Source organism: Mya arenaria, chromosome 9, assembly GCF_026914265.1.
Source record: "Mya arenaria isolate MELC-2E11 chromosome 9, ASM2691426v1".
Classification (NCBI taxonomy): domain Eukaryota; kingdom Metazoa; phylum Mollusca; class Bivalvia; order Myida; family Myidae; genus Mya; species Mya arenaria.
In genome coordinates, this window is record NC_069130.1 from 59,745,360 (window position 1) to 59,763,204 (window position 17,845).

The 17,845-nt window shown below is 36.2% G+C and overlaps 1 protein-coding gene, 1 long non-coding RNA gene and 2 other non-coding genes across 4 annotated transcripts; all 4 read right to left on the reverse strand.

Annotated features, from left to right (window-relative positions):
• Positions 1-824: 824 nt before the first annotated feature.
• Positions 825-2,214, reverse strand: LOC128246228 (uncharacterized). Its single transcript, XM_052964421.1, has 2 exons — positions 2,152-2,214; positions 825-1,958 (listed from the first exon to the last, which is right to left on the reverse strand). Exons 1-2 carry the CDS (start codon positions 2,212-2,214, stop codon positions 825-827), a joined length of 1,197 nt encoding a protein of 398 aa, XP_052820381.1.
• Positions 2,215-5,250: 3,036 nt separating this feature from the next.
• Trnal-uaa (transfer RNA leucine (anticodon UAA)) lies at positions 5,251-5,332 on the reverse strand. The gene has a single exon. It is a non-coding gene; the product is annotated as a tRNA-Leu (tRNA).
• A 148-nt stretch (positions 5,333-5,480) lies between these two features.
• Trnal-caa (transfer RNA leucine (anticodon CAA)) lies at positions 5,481-5,562 on the reverse strand. Its single transcript has one exon. It is a non-coding gene; the product is annotated as a tRNA-Leu (tRNA).
• A 6,231-nt stretch (positions 5,563-11,793) lies between these two features.
• Positions 11,794-16,409, reverse strand: LOC128246511 (uncharacterized). Its single transcript, XR_008263268.1, has 7 exons — positions 16,076-16,409; positions 15,672-15,742; positions 15,191-15,279; positions 14,678-14,753; positions 13,447-13,523; positions 13,099-13,213; positions 11,794-11,894 (listed from the first exon to the last, which is right to left on the reverse strand). It is a non-coding gene; the product is annotated as an uncharacterized LOC128246511 (long non-coding RNA).
• Between the last annotated feature and the right edge of the window lie 1,436 nt (positions 16,410-17,845).

The window sequence follows — 17,845 nt, forward strand, 5'->3', positions numbered from 1 at the left end:
TAAGTTTCATCAAAATCTGATCATCGGTTTCTGAGAAGATGTTCTTTAAAGGTTTTTCTTTTTTTTGCCCTGGCAGCCATGTTGTGCAGCGGACCGGAACCATTTGAGCAATTTTGGTTAAGGACCACCCAAGGAACAATTCTGTCAAGTTTCATCAAAATCTGCCTATCCGTTTCAGAGGAGATGTCGTTTAAAGATTTTGCTATTTTTAGCTGTGGCGGCCATATTGTGCAATGGACCAGAACCATTTGAGCAATTTTAATAAAGGACCACCCAAGGAACATTACTGTCAAGTTTCATCAAAATCTGCCGAACCGTTTCAGAGGAGATGTCGTTTAAAGATTTTGCTATTTTTAGCTCTGGCGGCCATATTGTGCAATGGACCGGAACCATTTGAGCAATTTTGGTAAAGGACCACCAAAGGAACATTCCTGTGAAGTTTTGTCAAAATCCGCTTATCAGTTTCAGAGGAGATGTCGTTTAAAGTAAAAGTTTACGCACGCACGCACGCACGCACGCACGCACTCACGACGGACAATCTGTGACGACATAAGCTCCATGGCCTTCGGCCAGTGGAGCTAAAAACAACAACAAAACCTTCACCCCCACAAACAGCTTTCTGTTGCACGTTTACTTGATGATGTCATATAATAGAAAGTGGGGCATGTAGGTCAGAGGGTTTGTCGTTTTCTGCACAATAACTAGAACAGCTTAATCTCGGACAATAGAGCATCAGTGGTGAGCGTGGGTGATCAGTAACTGATCCTCATTGTATTGCGGGTAGGGAGGAGAAAGGTCACATCAATATTGTGAAAAATATTTGTTCAATAAATCGATAACGGTGGGAACACTGATGTTGAGGCCAGTAGGGGGAACACTGATGTTGAGGCCAGTAGGGGGGACACTGATGTTGAGGCCAGTAGGGGGGACTGGGGAACACTGATGTTGAGGCCAGTAGGGGGGACTGGGGGACACTGATATTGAGGCCAGTAGGGGGGACTGGGGGACACTGATATTGAGGCCAGTAGGGGGGACTGGGGGACACTGATATTGAGGCCAGTAGGGGGGACTGGGGGACACTGATATTGAGGCCAGTAGGGGGGACTGGGGGACACTGATATTGAGGCCAGTAGGGGGGACTGGGGGACACTGATATTAAGGCCAGTAGGGGGAACACTGGTGTTGAGGCCAGTAGGGGGAACACTGATGTTGAGGCCAGTAGGGGAAACACTGGTGTTGAGGCCAGTAGGGGGAACACTGGTGTTGAGGCCAGTAGGGGGACACTGATGTTGAGGCCAGTAGGGGGGGACACTGGTGTTGAGGCCAGTAGGGGGGACACTGATGTTGAGGCCAGTAGGGGGAACACTGGTGTTGAGGCCAGTAGGGGGAACACTGATGTTGAGGCCAGTAGGGGGAACACTGGTGTTGAGGCCAGTAGGGGGAACACTGATGTTGAGGCCAGTAGGGAGAACACTGGTGTTGAGGCCAGTAGGGGGAACACTGATGTTGAGGCCAGTAGGGGGAACACTGATGTTGAGGCCAGTAGGGGGAACACTGGTGTTGAGGCCAGTAGGGGGAACACTGATGTTGTGGCCAGTAGGGGAGACACTGACATTGAGGCCAGTAGGGGGAACACTGGTGTTGAGGCCAGTAGGGGAAACACTGGTGTTGAGGCCAGTAGGGGGAACACTGGTGTTGAGGCCAGTAGGGAGAACACTGATGTTGAGGCCAGTAGGGGAAACACTGGTGTTGAGGCCAGTAGGGGAGACACTGGTGTTGTGGCCAGTAGGGGAAACACTGATGTTGAGGCCAGTAGGGGAAACACTGATGTTAAGGCCAGTAGGGGAAACACTGGTGTTGAGGCCAGTAGGGGAGACACTGGTGTTGTGGCCAGTAGGCGAAACACTGATGTTGAGGCCAGTAGGGGAAACACTGGTGTTGAGGCCAGTAGGGGAACACTGGTGTTGAGGCCAGTAGGGGAAACACTGATGTTGTGGCCAGTAGGGGGGACACTGATGTTGAGGCCATTAGGGGTACACTGGTGTTGAGGCCAGTAGGGGGGACACTGGTGTTGAGGCCAGTAGGGGGAACACTGGTGTTGAGGCCAGTAGTGGGAACACTGATGTTGTGGCCAGTAGGGGGGACACTGACATTGAGGCCAGTAGGGGGAACACTGATGTTGACACGGTAGGCTTTGATGCCTGGGGAAACCATATACCGTTGACACGGCAGGCTTTGATGCCTCTGTAAAACATATACCGTTGACACGGCAGACTTTGATGCCTGTGGAAACCACATTCCGTTGTCAAGGCATGATTTGATTGCTGGGGGAACCATATAATTTTAATACGACAGGTTTGGCTTGCGTAACTTATGAATAACGTTTGACTATAAGTAGTTGTGTTCTAAAGGTTTGCTTTATAATTCAATAAAAATAAACAGAAACTACTTTTTTACACTTTTGGCAATGAAAGTTTCACTTAAAAATACTTTTTCGAAATAGTAAATACTAGTTTTTACCCTTGTTTGAAACGCATTTAAATGGTATGAATACTTTATAGATTGAATATATAACAATTAATATCACAATTGACTAAATGAAGACGTACATGATATGAAATTCTCTTATAAAACAATTCCATCACAGAATGCCCCATGACGGCCGACTCCGGGGCTTAATTATGGGTGATAGACGCAACAGTTGCTCCAGATGGCTTGCTGGCAGCTATAATAGCTGCAGCTTACTGTTACAGAACGTAAGTGCGTTGTTCCTTCCAGAATACTGCTTTAAAGTGTTATTAACTTAATAGATTCAAAAGTCAGCTATTGTTATTGCACATTATTATATCATTGTTTTCATATCATTAATGCTCATAAGTCACGTATGTGCGTGCGTGTGTGCATACGCCAACTACGAACACATGCATGAATAAGTGAATCAATAAATTTATGTACTTATGTATGATATTACAGTTCAGAATAACGATAAAAAATACGAACAGCCATAGCTCTGTCTGTTTATTAACAAAATATTACCTTATCTCTAAATCAGAAATCTGTACCCTTTAAAATAATGCCCAAAATACATTCGGTCACCTTATTACTACTGTTTGCAAATGTACTTAGCAAAGAGTACTTGTCTAATATACTCACGTCAACAATGTCATTTATCAACAAAGACAGTCAATAAAAACCGATCCAAAAGAGGCTCGAACTGTAAGTGTTCGGCATTTACAGAGGTTTGTGCGTTGTTGTTGTTATTGGTGTTGTTATTAATGTTGTTGCTAAGTTTAAAAAGGTCTGCACCGCCCTATAATTGCTGCATTTTGGCTTGACCCCGTTACATCCCCAAGTGTGAATTAAACATAATTTTGTATCCAACGGGATTCTTTTGTAACCGTGCCATCTTTATGAGCGTAATTCAAGGCTACGATTTTATTGGTCAGTTGAATGCAAACTGTACATGTATGGATGCGGAGGTTTGAGCCCCGCGCCTCTGTTGTAGTAAGTTCATGGTTATAAGTCATAAGCATATATATACCAGCTCTTTGATACCTGCAGTCGGCTTCCATGGATGTGGGCAGTCGATTGACAGGCTCTATATGTTGCACTTGATTTGAAAATTTCTTGTCAGATTTCGAAGAACTTAAATCCATGATTATTTAATGTATTACTGATTTGGAATGCTAAGTTCATTTATAAAAAGTAAACAGTATCAATGACACAGAAGAATGAAAGCCTTGTTAACATCGGATACCTAGCATTGTACATTAAAGTAATTATATGTGAAAATTTGAAATGCAAATACCTTTAAATACCTACTGAAATGTGTTTTAATACCTTCAAGGTCATGTGTATCAATTTTATAAAGACTAAATTTTCCGGTCAGTGAAGCAATTCAAGCAATTTTCATCGGTTACATCCATTGTTACATTCGCACAGTCATACTTCGATTTATATAGGAAACAATGGGGCTTGGGAAAGACGGAACACCCCCACGATGTATCGTAGAGGTACATACATGTATGACTGTTATGCCCCTCATTTATGTGTAATTGTTTTCTATTGGTATCTACTACAACCCGATATCGGCGGTGAGTGGGTTTAGTCCCACGAGGGTGAAAATGAAAATGACGAATGTGAAAATTGAGAATGAAAATTGAGAATGAAAATTGAGAATGAAAATCGAAAATGAAAATTGAGAATGAAAATTGAGAATGAAAATTGAAAATGAAAATTGAGAATGAAAATTTACAATGAAAATGAAAATTGAAAATGAAAATTGAAAATCATCAGAGAAAAAAATGAGCGTCTTGGTATCAGATACAAAAACAAAGTAATTTATTTCAAGTTTTTATTTTTTATTTTGTGAAACAAGATAATTGTCACAATCAATCGAAAACTTTCTTCAACCACGTCAGGGTTAGCCGGCCAAGATTGCAAGATTTTCAAATCGGTGGAAGAAACATGACAAACAATAGTTTCTCATTCGCACTTTTGGTGGCGTTCCATCAGCCTTACAATCATTACAGTACCACACATATCGAAAACAGTTTTGGCAGTAGCCAGCTGGAGGGAAAATGTTCAAAAGATCATGTCGTTGACAAGGTTCTAACGTAAAGACTCCAGCACAACACAATTGGCATTCCCAACAGAATCTTTTGAAATAATCATTGTACTGTAGTCCAGCAAACCCAGCGATGTCAGTATATCGTTTTGCCATAGTAAGTGAAGTGTGAATAGTACAGTCACTGCTGTATGTTTAAATAGTTTGAAGTACTCTAAAAAGCGTATACATTATTTCTCGAACTTGCATTCGTCAACTTTGCTAACCAATGTTAGAAATTTGAGCTAACTAGCGTATTGCGGTTGTCTACAGCATAACTGTGTGAATCAGAACTGGTAGTGTTTGAGTGATTAACACAGTTCACCTTTCCATATAAATGAAATAAACAGAAAGCAAAAATACAAATAATTGTTTATGATTTATTCATAAATTTGATATTTTCCAATAACAACAGTTCTGCAAAAATAGCATTTACTAGTTTTGATTGAACATGCATGACAAGTCAAATGGCCACAAGGCGTAAACACAATACACTTTTTGTCCGTAACACAAATTTGACAAATGTTTTTTTCATCGTTTTGTAGTTGCAACTCTTGTCGCGTTTCTTGTTTCATGCTGAGGTGATGCCAAATTACGAAATATCTTGGATACTAATCGCATGTCAGCCAAAATGCAAAACATATTAGTACGGGTGGGGTTCGAACCCACGCGGACATAGTCCATTGGAACTTAAGTCCAACGCCTTAACCACTCGGCCACCGTACTTGGTACAAATGAGATGAGAAGTGAAGATTATAAGAGCTTGAAATTATAATGCAAAGGCCATACGATCTGCCAAATTGCTCATGGATTCCTTACAAAACTTTGCAGTTACTCTTAGTCGAATGGACAATTGCCTTAAATGCAAAAGTATTAGTACGGGTGGGGTTCGAACCCACGCGGACAATGTCCATTGGAACTTGAGTCCAACGCCTTAACCACTCGGCCACCGTACTTGGTGCAAATGAGCTGAGAAGTGAAGATTATAAGAGCTTGAAATTGTAATACAAAGGAAACATGAGTTTTTCTTATGTTTGAAGATTTTGAAAAATATGAGATGAAATTTAAAAATTGCTTTCACGTGAACGTGAAGTGAGCTTTGCAGTTTGAAGCATTTCAAAAGACGAAAGTCTTCATGATGCTTAAATTTTGTTTCACTCAATCGTTGCATAACTATTGAAAATTTCTCATATACAACTAATGCTTCTAATTTCAGTTTAGGTTTTATTCAAAGTGTAAGCAGATAGCAAAGTACAAACATGCATAGCATACATAACATTGCAAACATATCAATATACATAATTATACACATTTGCTTTCATGAAATCAAACACAAGCAAAAGTTTACAATTGTTATAATGTCAAACATTCAATGTAAAAAGTATTTTTGTTATGTAATGTGGTCACTCCCTGTTTTTCATCCAGACTTGTGACTGGCATTGGTCAGGTTACCCACCGCACAAACAAGATCGGAAAATGGTAACTCTGAGCCAGAAACCTATTTTCCTAGTGTCATACACTACGCAAAATCAGCACCCATTAGAGGCCTTCCAGGCGACCTTCTACAATTTGTTACACCTATAATGTAGAGTGCTGGACTACTCGGGTGTAACAAACGGGGTATTGCTGACTCGTTGTAGGTACAACGCCGAACAAGTGATGTCTGATACAAGAAGGCCTGTACTGGGGCAAGAATCGAGTGCCTCAGCCGCATTGTCCGATCAAAGAAGGGATTTCTGCGATCAACTTCAAGTACCTCAACCACAAGCTAGGCTCGAAAACTCGTAGACTTATTTCTCTTTTGATCTAAGAGAAGGCTACAGAGTTCACTTTCAAACACACCTCTTAAGCACATAGAGGCATATTTGCTCGCTTTACTTGCAGGCAGGAAATGCTAACTTTAATCTCAGAAAGCATTTCCTTTTATGTATCGCAACTTATGAGCAAAGAAGCGATTGAATTTTGAATTTTGAAAAAAAACTGAGGCAGCGCTAAAGGCAGTTACTCGACAGGGCACACTTAGGACTAGCGCCCCATTCGCTTCGTCCACTCTCTATGCATGCACTAGCGTACAGAAAAGGGGTACTCGTGAGCATAGAGGTTGCCACTCCCTATTTTTCATTGCCTGTAGCGCGACATGATGACCATGAGCGGTTCCTAGTATTGGTACTGTACATCACCTTACACCAATACTAAGCTGGTCTAACGACACCTCCATACTCATGGTAGCCTCTCAAATTTTACTTTTACCAAAATGTTTTTGCGAAGTTGACAAAATCATTGCATTGCATCCAAGACCGTAGCATATTGAGCAATGAGAAACAAATCTCGTCGAAGCTATACTTCTATGCTCATGCTACCAGACGCAAATAACAAATCACTTGCCAAAATCGCTTTTTGTATATGATCTAATGGCTATCACAGAGAATGATCGTATTCGTCAGGCGATGTCAAAGTGATCGACAACATGAGCTGGCCAGACTCAAGAGCGAAAAACTATGAGGTATCGCGACATACGGTTCTCATGTTCAAACCAGAAGGTCAAAAAACCTCTCAGATATTTTCTCTGTATCTCTGATGCACCAAGTTCATAGTGCGAGGAGAAATCTGAGAAGTTCAAACCCACTTTGGGCTCCCAGCAGACTAACAGCACTTCTGAGCTAAGAGCTTGCTACTGGAATGACGAATATTGAAAAATGTGGAGCTTATATACCCGATGGCCAAAATTAATGCGCATCGCATTATAATTGTGCATAAATGGTTAGGACTATTTTTTTTACCGTTTTTATTTATACGCTCATATGAAATAGTTCCAGAATTATCACTTGATTCCGCATTATTATTGTACAAATGGCTCGAGATTTTGAAATCTGTGAATGAAGTAGTTTTTCTATGAAGATTATGTGAAATCAGTTTCAGCAAAATATCATTTTTTTCAAGTTTCATGGACTTGGTGGAATTTGTGCATATAGCTTATGATTGTGAGATCTGTGAGATTTGCTGCAAATGTCGATTTGTTGAATTTGATCATTATGAAGATTTTATTTTTTTCATGAAATCTTGTGTGAACGCCAGTTTCAGTAAAATATCAATTTTTCATGTTTCATGGACTTGGTGTTTTTTTGTGCATATAGCTTATGATTGTGAGATTTGTGAGATTTGCTGCAAATGTTGATTTGTTGAATTTGATCATTATGAAGATTTTATTTTTTTCATGAAATCTTGTGTGAACGCCAGTTTCAGTAAAATATCAATTTTCAAGTTTCATGGACTTGGTGTTTTTTTGTGCATATAGCTTATGATTGTGAGATTTGTGAGATTTGCTGCAAATGTTGATTTGTTGAATTTGAACATTATGAAGATTTTATTTTTTTCATGAAATCTTGTGTGAACGCCAGTTTCAGTAAGATACCAATTTTTCATGTTTCATGAACTTGGTGTTTTTTGTGCATATAGCTTATGATTGTGAGATCTGTGAGATTTGCTGCAAATGTTGATTTGTTGAATTTGAACATTATGAAGATTTTATTTTTTTCATGAAATCTTGTGTGAACGCCAGTTTCAGTAAGATACCAATTTTTCATGTTTCATGAACTTGGTGTTTTTTGTGCATATAGCTTATGATTGTGAGATCTGTGAGATTTGCTGCAAATGTTGATTTGTTGAATTTGAACATTATGAAGATTTTATTTTTTTCATGAAATCTTGTGTGAACGCCAGTTTCAGTAAAATATCAATTTTTCATGTTTCATGAACTTGGTGTTTTTTGTGCATATAGCTTATGATTGTGAGATCTGTGAGATTTGCTGCAAATGTTGATTTGTTGAATTTGAACATTATGAAGATTTTATTTTTTTCATGAAATCTTGTGTGAACGCCAGTTTCAGTAAAATATCAATTTTTCATGTTTCATGAACTTGGTGTTTTTTGTGCATATAGCTTATGATTGTGAGATCTGTGAGATTTGCTGCAAATGTTGATTTGTTGAATTTGAACATTATGAAGATTTTATTTTTTTCATGAAATCTTGTGTGAACGCCAGTTTCAGTAAAATATCAATTTTTCATGTTTCATGAACTTGGTGTTTTTTGTGCATATAGCTTATGATTGTGAGATCTGTGAGATTTGCTGCAAATGTTGATTTGTTGAATTTGAACATTATGAAGATTTTATTTTTTTCATGAAATCTTGTGTGAACGCCAGTTTCAGTAAAATATCAATTTTTCATGTTTCATCGACTTAGCTGCATTTTTTGTGCATATGGCTTATGATTGTGAGATTTGTAATTTTTTGAGAGATTTGCATGAGCCTATAATTTTTTCAACATTATGAAGATTTGATTTTTTCATGAAATCTTGTGTGAACGCCAGTCTCAGAAAGATATCAATTTTTCATGTTTCATCGACTTAGCTGCATTTTTTTGTGCATATGGCTTATGATTGTGAGATCTGTAATTTTTTGAGAGATTTGCATGAGCCTTTAATTTTTTGGGTAAATGAAGCCTATAATTTTCAACACTATGAAGATTTGATTTTTTTCATGAGATCTTGTGTGAACGCCAGTTTCAGTAAGATATCAATTTTTTTCAAGTTTCATGGACTTGGTGTTTTTTGTGCATATAGCTTATGATTGTGAGATTTGTAATTTTTTGAGAGGTTTGCATGAGCCTATAATTTTTTGAAAGATTTGCATGAGCCTATAATTTTTTGAATAAATGAAGCCTATAAATTTTTTTTGGAATCTTGAGATCACGCGTTAATTTCTAGATTTTCGACAATATGAAGATTTTAATTTTTTCTCATGAAAACTGGTATGAACGCTAGTTTCAGAGCACAAATGTTGAAGGTATGGCTTATGATTGTGAGATTTGTAATTTTTTGAGAGATTTGTATGAGCCTATAATTTTTCAACAATATGAAGATTTGATTTTTTTCATGAGATATTGTGTGAACGCCAGTCTCAGAAAGATATCAATTTTTCATGTTTCATGGACTTAGCTGCATGTTTTGTGCATATGGCTTATGATTGTGAGATCTGTGAGATTTGCATGTGCCTATAATTTTTTGAAAGATTTGCATGAGCCTATAATTTTTTGGGTAAATGAAGCCTATAATTTTTTTTGAAATCTTGAGATCACGCGTTAATTTCTAGATTTTCAACAATATGAAGATTTTATTTTTTTTCTCATGAAAACTGGTGTGAACGCTAGTTTCAGAGCACAAATGTTGAAGGTTTTGAAATCTGAGTGTTTGAGTGAGTTTTATGAAGCCTATAATTTTTGAAGAATGTAGCCTATAGTTCGATTTTTGAAATCTTGAGATCCAACGTTAATTTCTAGATTTTCACAATTTTTCACAATTTTTCACAATTTTCGATGCATATTTTTTTGTTGAGAGCATGAAATTACAATTCAGAGTTGCATTATTTTTGTACATATGGCTTATGATCGTGAGATTTAACATGTTTGAAAATAAAAAAGAAGCTTTTTCATACAATCTCATGTTTGATTTTTAAATTTCAACACAGCAGAATTTGTGAATTTGCTGTTCATGTTTTGCATTATTTTTGTACATCTGAGTATTTTTTTGAAAAATGAAAAATGTTGCAGATAAAATGTTGAAATGTTGAATGTTTGTGTGATATGTATTTCGAGCCATTTTTTTGAAGTATAACGCCAGTGGCTGTTATCTTCAAGCATTAAAAGGGAAACCTAATTTTCATCGTAACCCTATTATGTGGTCCTAACCTAGTTTTATTTGTTCACAAATTTGAAAATAAAGGCAACGCCAAAGGCAGTTACTCGACAAGGCACACTTAGGAAGAAGCATCCGATTGCCTATATTTCCCCTCTCATTGTAAAGACTGTGTGGAGTGTCGGACCACGGCGATACAAAGAGGTTGCCACTCCCTATTTTTCATTGCCTGTAGCGTGACATGGTGAACATGAGCGGTTCCTAGTATTGGCACTGTACACCACCTTACACCAATACTAAGCTGGTCTAACGACACCTCCATACTCATGCTAGCCTTTAAATTACTTTTGCCAAATCATTTTGCTGAACGAAAACATTGCCACATATCAATGTTCGGTCGTTCAAGAGGAATATTTGTGATGAATGAAGTTTTGCACTTCGAAACCAAACTAAGAATGCAATGAGCCTAGTACATTCACTTGTATTTCACAACGCATCTACATTCTAACATTTTTTTTAAAAAGTGCTTGATCTTGCAATATTGATTTCAATTTTCATTCAAGCTGAACTTTATAGACATTGACAAAACAACAGGCTTGCATCTTAAACCGCCGCATAAAGGACAGCGAGAAACGAATCTCGTCGACCCATGCTGGCACGAGCAAACAAATCATTTTGTCAACAGCATTTCACAACGCATCTACATTCTAACATTTTTTTTTAAAAAAGTGCTTGATCTTGCAATATTGATTTCAATTTTCATTCAAGCTGAACTTTATAGACATTGACAAAACAACAGGCTTGCATCCTAAACCGCCGCATAAAGGACAGTGAGAAACGAATCTCGTCGACCCATGCTGGCACGAGCAAACAAATCATTTTGTCAACAGCATTTCACAAAAATGACACATTTTAAAATGCAGTGCAAATTTTGCTCTTGTACACACTATCAAAATGTTTACCATTTTACCAAGTTATGTTCCAACCAATATCGTAATCAATATGACAAGACCAAAGCTTAATAAATTTATGAATTACAAGCAGTATTACTGCTAAAATTTTGTTCAATCACAAATGTTCCTCGGTTTCAGCCGTGACCAAGTCTGGCTGTTTCTCATAAAAAAATATAGTGAAAAACCGTTTGACTGTGGTTTCATTGAAAAAAATCGACAGACCAAAATGTAACCAATTTTATGAAAAAAATGTGTTATCTTTCGTGAACAATACTTTGGATGGCCAAAAAAAATAACAACAGTACTCACAATAGCAAACAAGACCCGCGTTACTGGGGTAAGCAAGACAGCACAAACATTAAAAGCAAACAGATAAATCAGTATTTCTCCATTTGATTTTTATTTTTTGAAATGATTTACTGTATGATAAATTTTCAATGTTCATGTAAAACACGAAATACAAGTGTTGGAGAATTACTGATAAACAAAAAGCAACGGTACAAAGCACATATAATACAAACAATATTTTAAAACGAACAAGTGTGGATAGGTATCTTTTTTCAAATAAACAATGACATTTCAAATAGATCGACGAATTCTGTCTGCTGTCTTCTGTCGGATCCCCTGTGTATGGCATCTCATCTGAAAAAATGAAATGAAACGTGTAAAAGACGAAACATTCTTACATACAATAGCACATTAATGTTTACTCTGGTAAATTTTGGTTTCATTTATAACATTGGATTTTTACAAAAATGATAAATGCTTAATTTCAAAACATATTAACCATTCTCTCAGTTTTGATTTACAAATGACAGAGCAGTACACTAACAACGTGCTTAAAATTATGATTTTTTTGACAACTTTTCAATTTTTTTCAAAATTTTTGACTTTGGATTTTCACCATAGCGCATTCGTTTTTTAGCTATATACTTACCAAAGCGCATTTGCGTTTAAGCGATGTAGTTTTTTCACGCTGAGTACCCCCCTTATGAAACTTTTTTTTACATTGAATTTAGAACGATTTATTTGAATCTCAAAATTAAGCACACAAAGTGACGATGTACAAATATTTTGGGATGACGAGATTTTGGCTCGCTCGCCCGACCAAACTAAAAGACTTATAGATATACTTTAAGTCTTTCAGTTGGGCTGGGCGAGGTAACCAAAAAGCTCGTCACCCTAAATTATTTGTACATCGTCACCTGGTTTGCTTAAATTTGTGAGTCGATTTGTCATAAAAAGAGTAAAATGTATGATAAGATGCTTAGCATCTTCAAATAATTTGACATTCATCTTTTGGTTTGACAAATAATAAAGTGAAATGTATGATAAACTGCTTAGCATCTGTAAATAATTTGACGTTCATCTTTTGGTTTGACAAATAATAGAGTGAAATGTTTGATAAATGCTCAGTGTCATGAATCGATTTGACACTTAGCATTTGGTTTGACAACTGAAAGAATTATTTATTTGCGATTGTGTACTAGAAGAATTTGCATTGTATGACTATTTCTAAATGCCATGAACAAATAATGTCATATGGTTTGACAAAAAAGTAGATTGAAATACCATTCATTTGTGATGTTTTACACTTGTGAAATGCAGATCGAATGCATTATTTTTGTGCATATTTAATATGTAACGCATACTTAATATCATTACAAAACTTGAAAACTACAGCAATTTATGATCTGTACAATGGAGAGACTTAATCGCAAAATTAAGAGAATTGCCATTCTTGAGGCTAGACTTGCTGTACTCAAAACAGAGTTACAGTCAGAACTGGAGCAGCTGAACAACTCCAATGACATGACAATGAACTATGGTTCAAAAACATTATCACCTGTACAAACTGAGGTTGAAGACTGGGGTGACTGCGTAAGGACTTCAGAAATCATCAGCGAGGAGGACTGGGAATCTGAAGCAAACAGGCAGCCCTTCACTCTTGGTGGGACATTCTGCAAAACGAGAAAATCTACAAACTGGGAAAACAGATGCCCTGTTTGTTTCTCAAAAAACTGTGGACATAAAGTGAACAGATGTTTGTTCAGAGAAGCCGCAACTCAGTGATTTAATATTCTACATTATTGTTGTATGTACCATATAATACTGGATGAACAAGTTCAAAAACTGTTTATCATATACTACTGGATAAACAAGTTAAAAAATAAATAAGCACTTTGTATTTTACCTCGTGTTGTTTTACTTCAATGTCCCGAAACCATTTAAACGAACAACTTCCACTGAGGTCAGACCAGCCATACAGAGCTGAAAAAACAAAACATTTCTGTTGAAAAATGAAAACATCAATGAGTAAAATAAGAACAATACTTTTTCAATTTGTTTGCCACCAAAAGCATGAATCTTAAATGATCTTGTTTTCCCTGCCAGATGATATACAATAAAACTTAACAATATAAGCTTCAACTCACTAATTTTCATTTACTAAATATGAACACTGGCTAATTAACTTCTATTAAGTCTTTGACCACCAAAGAATATTTGCAGTGAGTTGTAAATGCTTTGTCTCAAAACATATTAACCATTCTCTCAGTTTTGATTTACAAATGACAGAGCAGTACACTAACAACGTGCTTAAAATTATGATTTTTTTGACAACTTTTCATTTTTTTCAAAATTTTTGACTTTGGATTTTCACCATAGCGCATTCGTTTTTTAGCTATATACCTACCAAAGCGCATTTGCGTTTAAGCGATGTAGTTTTTTCACGCTGAGTACCCCCCTTATGAAACTTTTTTTTACATTGAATTTAGAACGATTTATTTGAATCTCAAAATTAAGCACACAAAGTGACGATGTACAAATATTTTGGGATGACGAGATTTTGGCTCGCTCGCCCGACCAAACTAAAAGACTTATAGATATACTTTAAGTCTTTCAGTTGGGCTGGGCGAGGTAACCAAAAAGCTCGTCATCCCAAAATTATTTGTACATCGTCACCTGGTTTGCTTAAATTTGTGAGTCGATTTGTCATAAAAAGAGTAAAATGTATGATAAGATGCTTAGCATCTTCAAATAATTTGACATTCATCTTTTGGTTTGACAAATAATAAAGTGAAATGTATGATAAACTGCTAAGCATGTGTAAATAATTTGACATTCATCTTTCGGTTTGACAAATAATATAGTGAAATGTATGACACATGCTAAATATCATGAATCGATTTGACACTTAGCATTTGGTTTGACAACTGAATGAGTGAAATGTATGACAAATGCTAAATGTCACGAATCTGACACATAGCTGTAATTTTGCTGCCATAATGTGAAATAAGTTAAAAGAGCAAAATCAAATCATGTTGGTTCAGTGTTTCAGTATTTAAAGTACCAAGATGAGTTAACTTTACTGTTCATTGCAACTTTGAGATTTGTTTCTGATGAAATTTGGTGAAATTACTTACTTGTTATTGACAGAGCAGAACACACTGCATATTGGGTGAGCTTCAGGTTATATAGGCTAGGTTACTCCTCACAACTCTGAAACAAAACATTTTATCAACAAAACTGCACATATTGCTTGTTAGTTTTTTTACATTTTTCATTCCATTAAAAGCATGGCTAAGTGCACATTTCATCCACATCAACAATGTTGAAATAATCCTGAAAACAAAATACTTCCTACATACAAACAGAAACAGAAAAACTGTTCACATGCAGAAGGTATTATGTTCCCAACATTTCTTATCATTCACAACAGGAACAAAATTATGCATTTATGGCATTGGTAGATATCAAACACAAACTGAAAATTTATCTAATAGCAGTTCAATGTAATAAATCAAACACAGTGTCTGTTATTAGATAAATTATCAGTTTATAAAAATTATTCCAAGCATATTTCCAAACAGACTAAGCACTGAGATTATGATATGACAGTTCAATTCATGGAATTAATTTTCAGCGATTTTACTTACTTGTAAATGTACTTTCTTGGGTACTGCCTTCAACCATTTTGATCACCAGCTTTCTGACACACAGGACGACTGCATCTGAACTGCCGTCTCTGGTTTAAAAAAAATAATTTTCAACATATTTTTCAAACAAAGAAATAGAAGAAGATATTTATCAATCTTGCATGATTTGTCATTTCTTATTTCTGTCAGTTTGGTCCCTAAACAAAGTTAAAATCATTCAAAATATGACATAAACAAGACAAGAGATATGAATTAACACTGCTTACTATGTTTTTCAACATATCTAGCCGAGAATTAAAGTTTCTAAAATCGGCTTCGAGAATGTTCGAAACATTCTAAAACGAGCTGGGAGCAATTTCTTTTGACATAAGTTTTTACGTAATTCAATAGCATACATCGACAAAACTTGTTGGTAATATGATACATCATATATTTAGACACAATTTCTCATAAAACTTTTAAACATTCATGTCATACTTACCGCAGGAAAGCTGGAAATACGACCTTCACAATTTATTTTTCAAGATGGCCGACCAGCGCACAGCGAGAACTCTGCAATATGACGTCATACATATCACGTCATATCATTCCATGAATTGCATTATTTATTTATTTTTTAAACTTTTACGAAAATAAAGAAAATACACTCATTAAAAATAATTTAAAATTATCTTAATCATGTATTATGTATCGTTTTATGAAATTAAACAATAGGAAAAAAAAAGTTTGTTCATTTTCAGAAAAACGAAATCGAAAGTAGAAATATTTTCTGAAATTGGAAATGTTTAAAACCTCGTAAAATCATTTATATCTCTTGTATATGCATAAACCCGGCTTGATTCAATCGCGAACACATTATAGAAACTATAACTACCAAGGTCGTACCTTCAAACACAGAAAATATCCCAAATTTTACACACAAAGAGTATTGTTTACATGGTTCAACCGTATCCAAGTGAATACGACAGACAACACTTTCCCTTATAATAATCAGCTCAGTATAGCTTGTACCGAAAATCGTAACATTATTCTGTGATTGTTTTACTTTATTTCATGTTTTATTTTGCTTAAGTATCGTACTTTGTAGCATTTTACGATACATTCTGTGTATCTTTGAGGAGTTATGCATAGCGATTTGCACATATATATATGACCATATGACCATTACTCGTTTGATAACTATGTGCAAGCATAGTTGTTCTTGAAGCTTAAGTGATCCCAACTAGATTACTATAGATAAACACAATAAAACACGAACAGTTCATACATTTTATTTTGTTACTATTCATTGTCTGTTCATCACTCAATTTATTGTTAAAACTGTTTTGGCACAAATTGCCTCCCACGCCTGGCGAAGAACTGGCGAAGTGCTTCGTGATTCTCATTTCTCTCTAAGTCTCTGCTACTGAGCTTTTCAACAACTTTGTAAGTTTTGTCAACACTCGACGAGTCTTCTTGCACCAAACACACCAAACAGGGGTACAGTTCAGGGCACTGATGGCTTGGGGCTCTCTGTTCTGCTTTCTGTTCAGCCTCTCCGTTTTTGAAACAAATCAAACACGGATATAGTTTCGGACACGTGTGGATTTCAATTGCCATATTGATGTTTGCATTCAATTGCACACTGTCCATGTTTTTCTGTTTTGCATCAGACCTTCTGAGCAACTTCTTCAAACACGTTTTGATGATTTTCTTGATTCCCATAATTTGTATATATACTAGATCAGTAGGTTTTGACAAGTATGACATGAGAAGAAAAGATAAGTTTTATATATGAACTATATACGTTCCACTCATTGCATTATTTTAAGTCCATGGACCATGCAATCTACAATGCTAGGTACAGTGCTTGCTACTATGTTACTATGCTTCTATTTTTCAATCGATATAAAACAAACAATCAAATTGCATTTCAACGCATTTATTCAAAGTTAAAACATCAAAACAATTGTTTGAACCTTTTCATTCGGAAAGCACTTAATGAAGTATCATCATGTTTGAGCGGATTGAAAACTAATGTCAATTCTTGTTTTCGCTCACAAAAATACTTGGTTCAATTTCGTCAATTTTTACTTCCTCGTCTACGGTCTCAATGTCTTCAAAATTATCACTATCATAACAGTAACCGTCACAAACGCAGCAATTTCTCATATAACAAACTGCCCCGTCTGGGTTGTCATCTTGTATGGATTCGATTTCGCTCGATTTTTGTTCTTCAGCATCTCGCAAATAATCTTCTGCCATCTCCATCATTTTTTCATATTCATTGATATCATCCATGGGTTGCTGAGAAGAAGATTCGCTTTTTTGCTCGTTTTCACTGGTGTTCTCACAAGGCGTTGTTTGCTGTGTCGATGCTTGACTGGACATAATTGTTTGAGAATGTGTATGACAAGTAACAAATTTTCAGCCCTTATAATAAGAATAAAATAATTCACTAGTAAATCGCATTCCATGATATAAATCGAAAATAAAACTGACATTGAACTCGCTCACAATAGAAATATGACGGACATAAGCAACCTTAATTTACAAATTACCGGCTTCGTAGCGAGACTATGTATGGGTGATAACAAGCACGAGTCTACGTTCAAAGAAATCGTCTCGATACTTGACAATATCGAAAAAACATTTCTGCAAAACAAACTGGAAACG

Excerpts from the sequence above, each read along its gene's own strand:
- LOC128246228 (XM_052964421.1), bottom strand. The coding sequence starts at position 2,214 with ATGGTTTCCCCAGGCATCAAAGCCTACCGTGTCAACATCAGTGTTCCC. Across the intron at positions 1,959-2,151 it reads TTCCCCCTACTGGCCTCAAT|TGTTCCCCTACTGGCCTCAA; the intron begins GTCAGTGTCCCC and ends CCTCAACACCAG.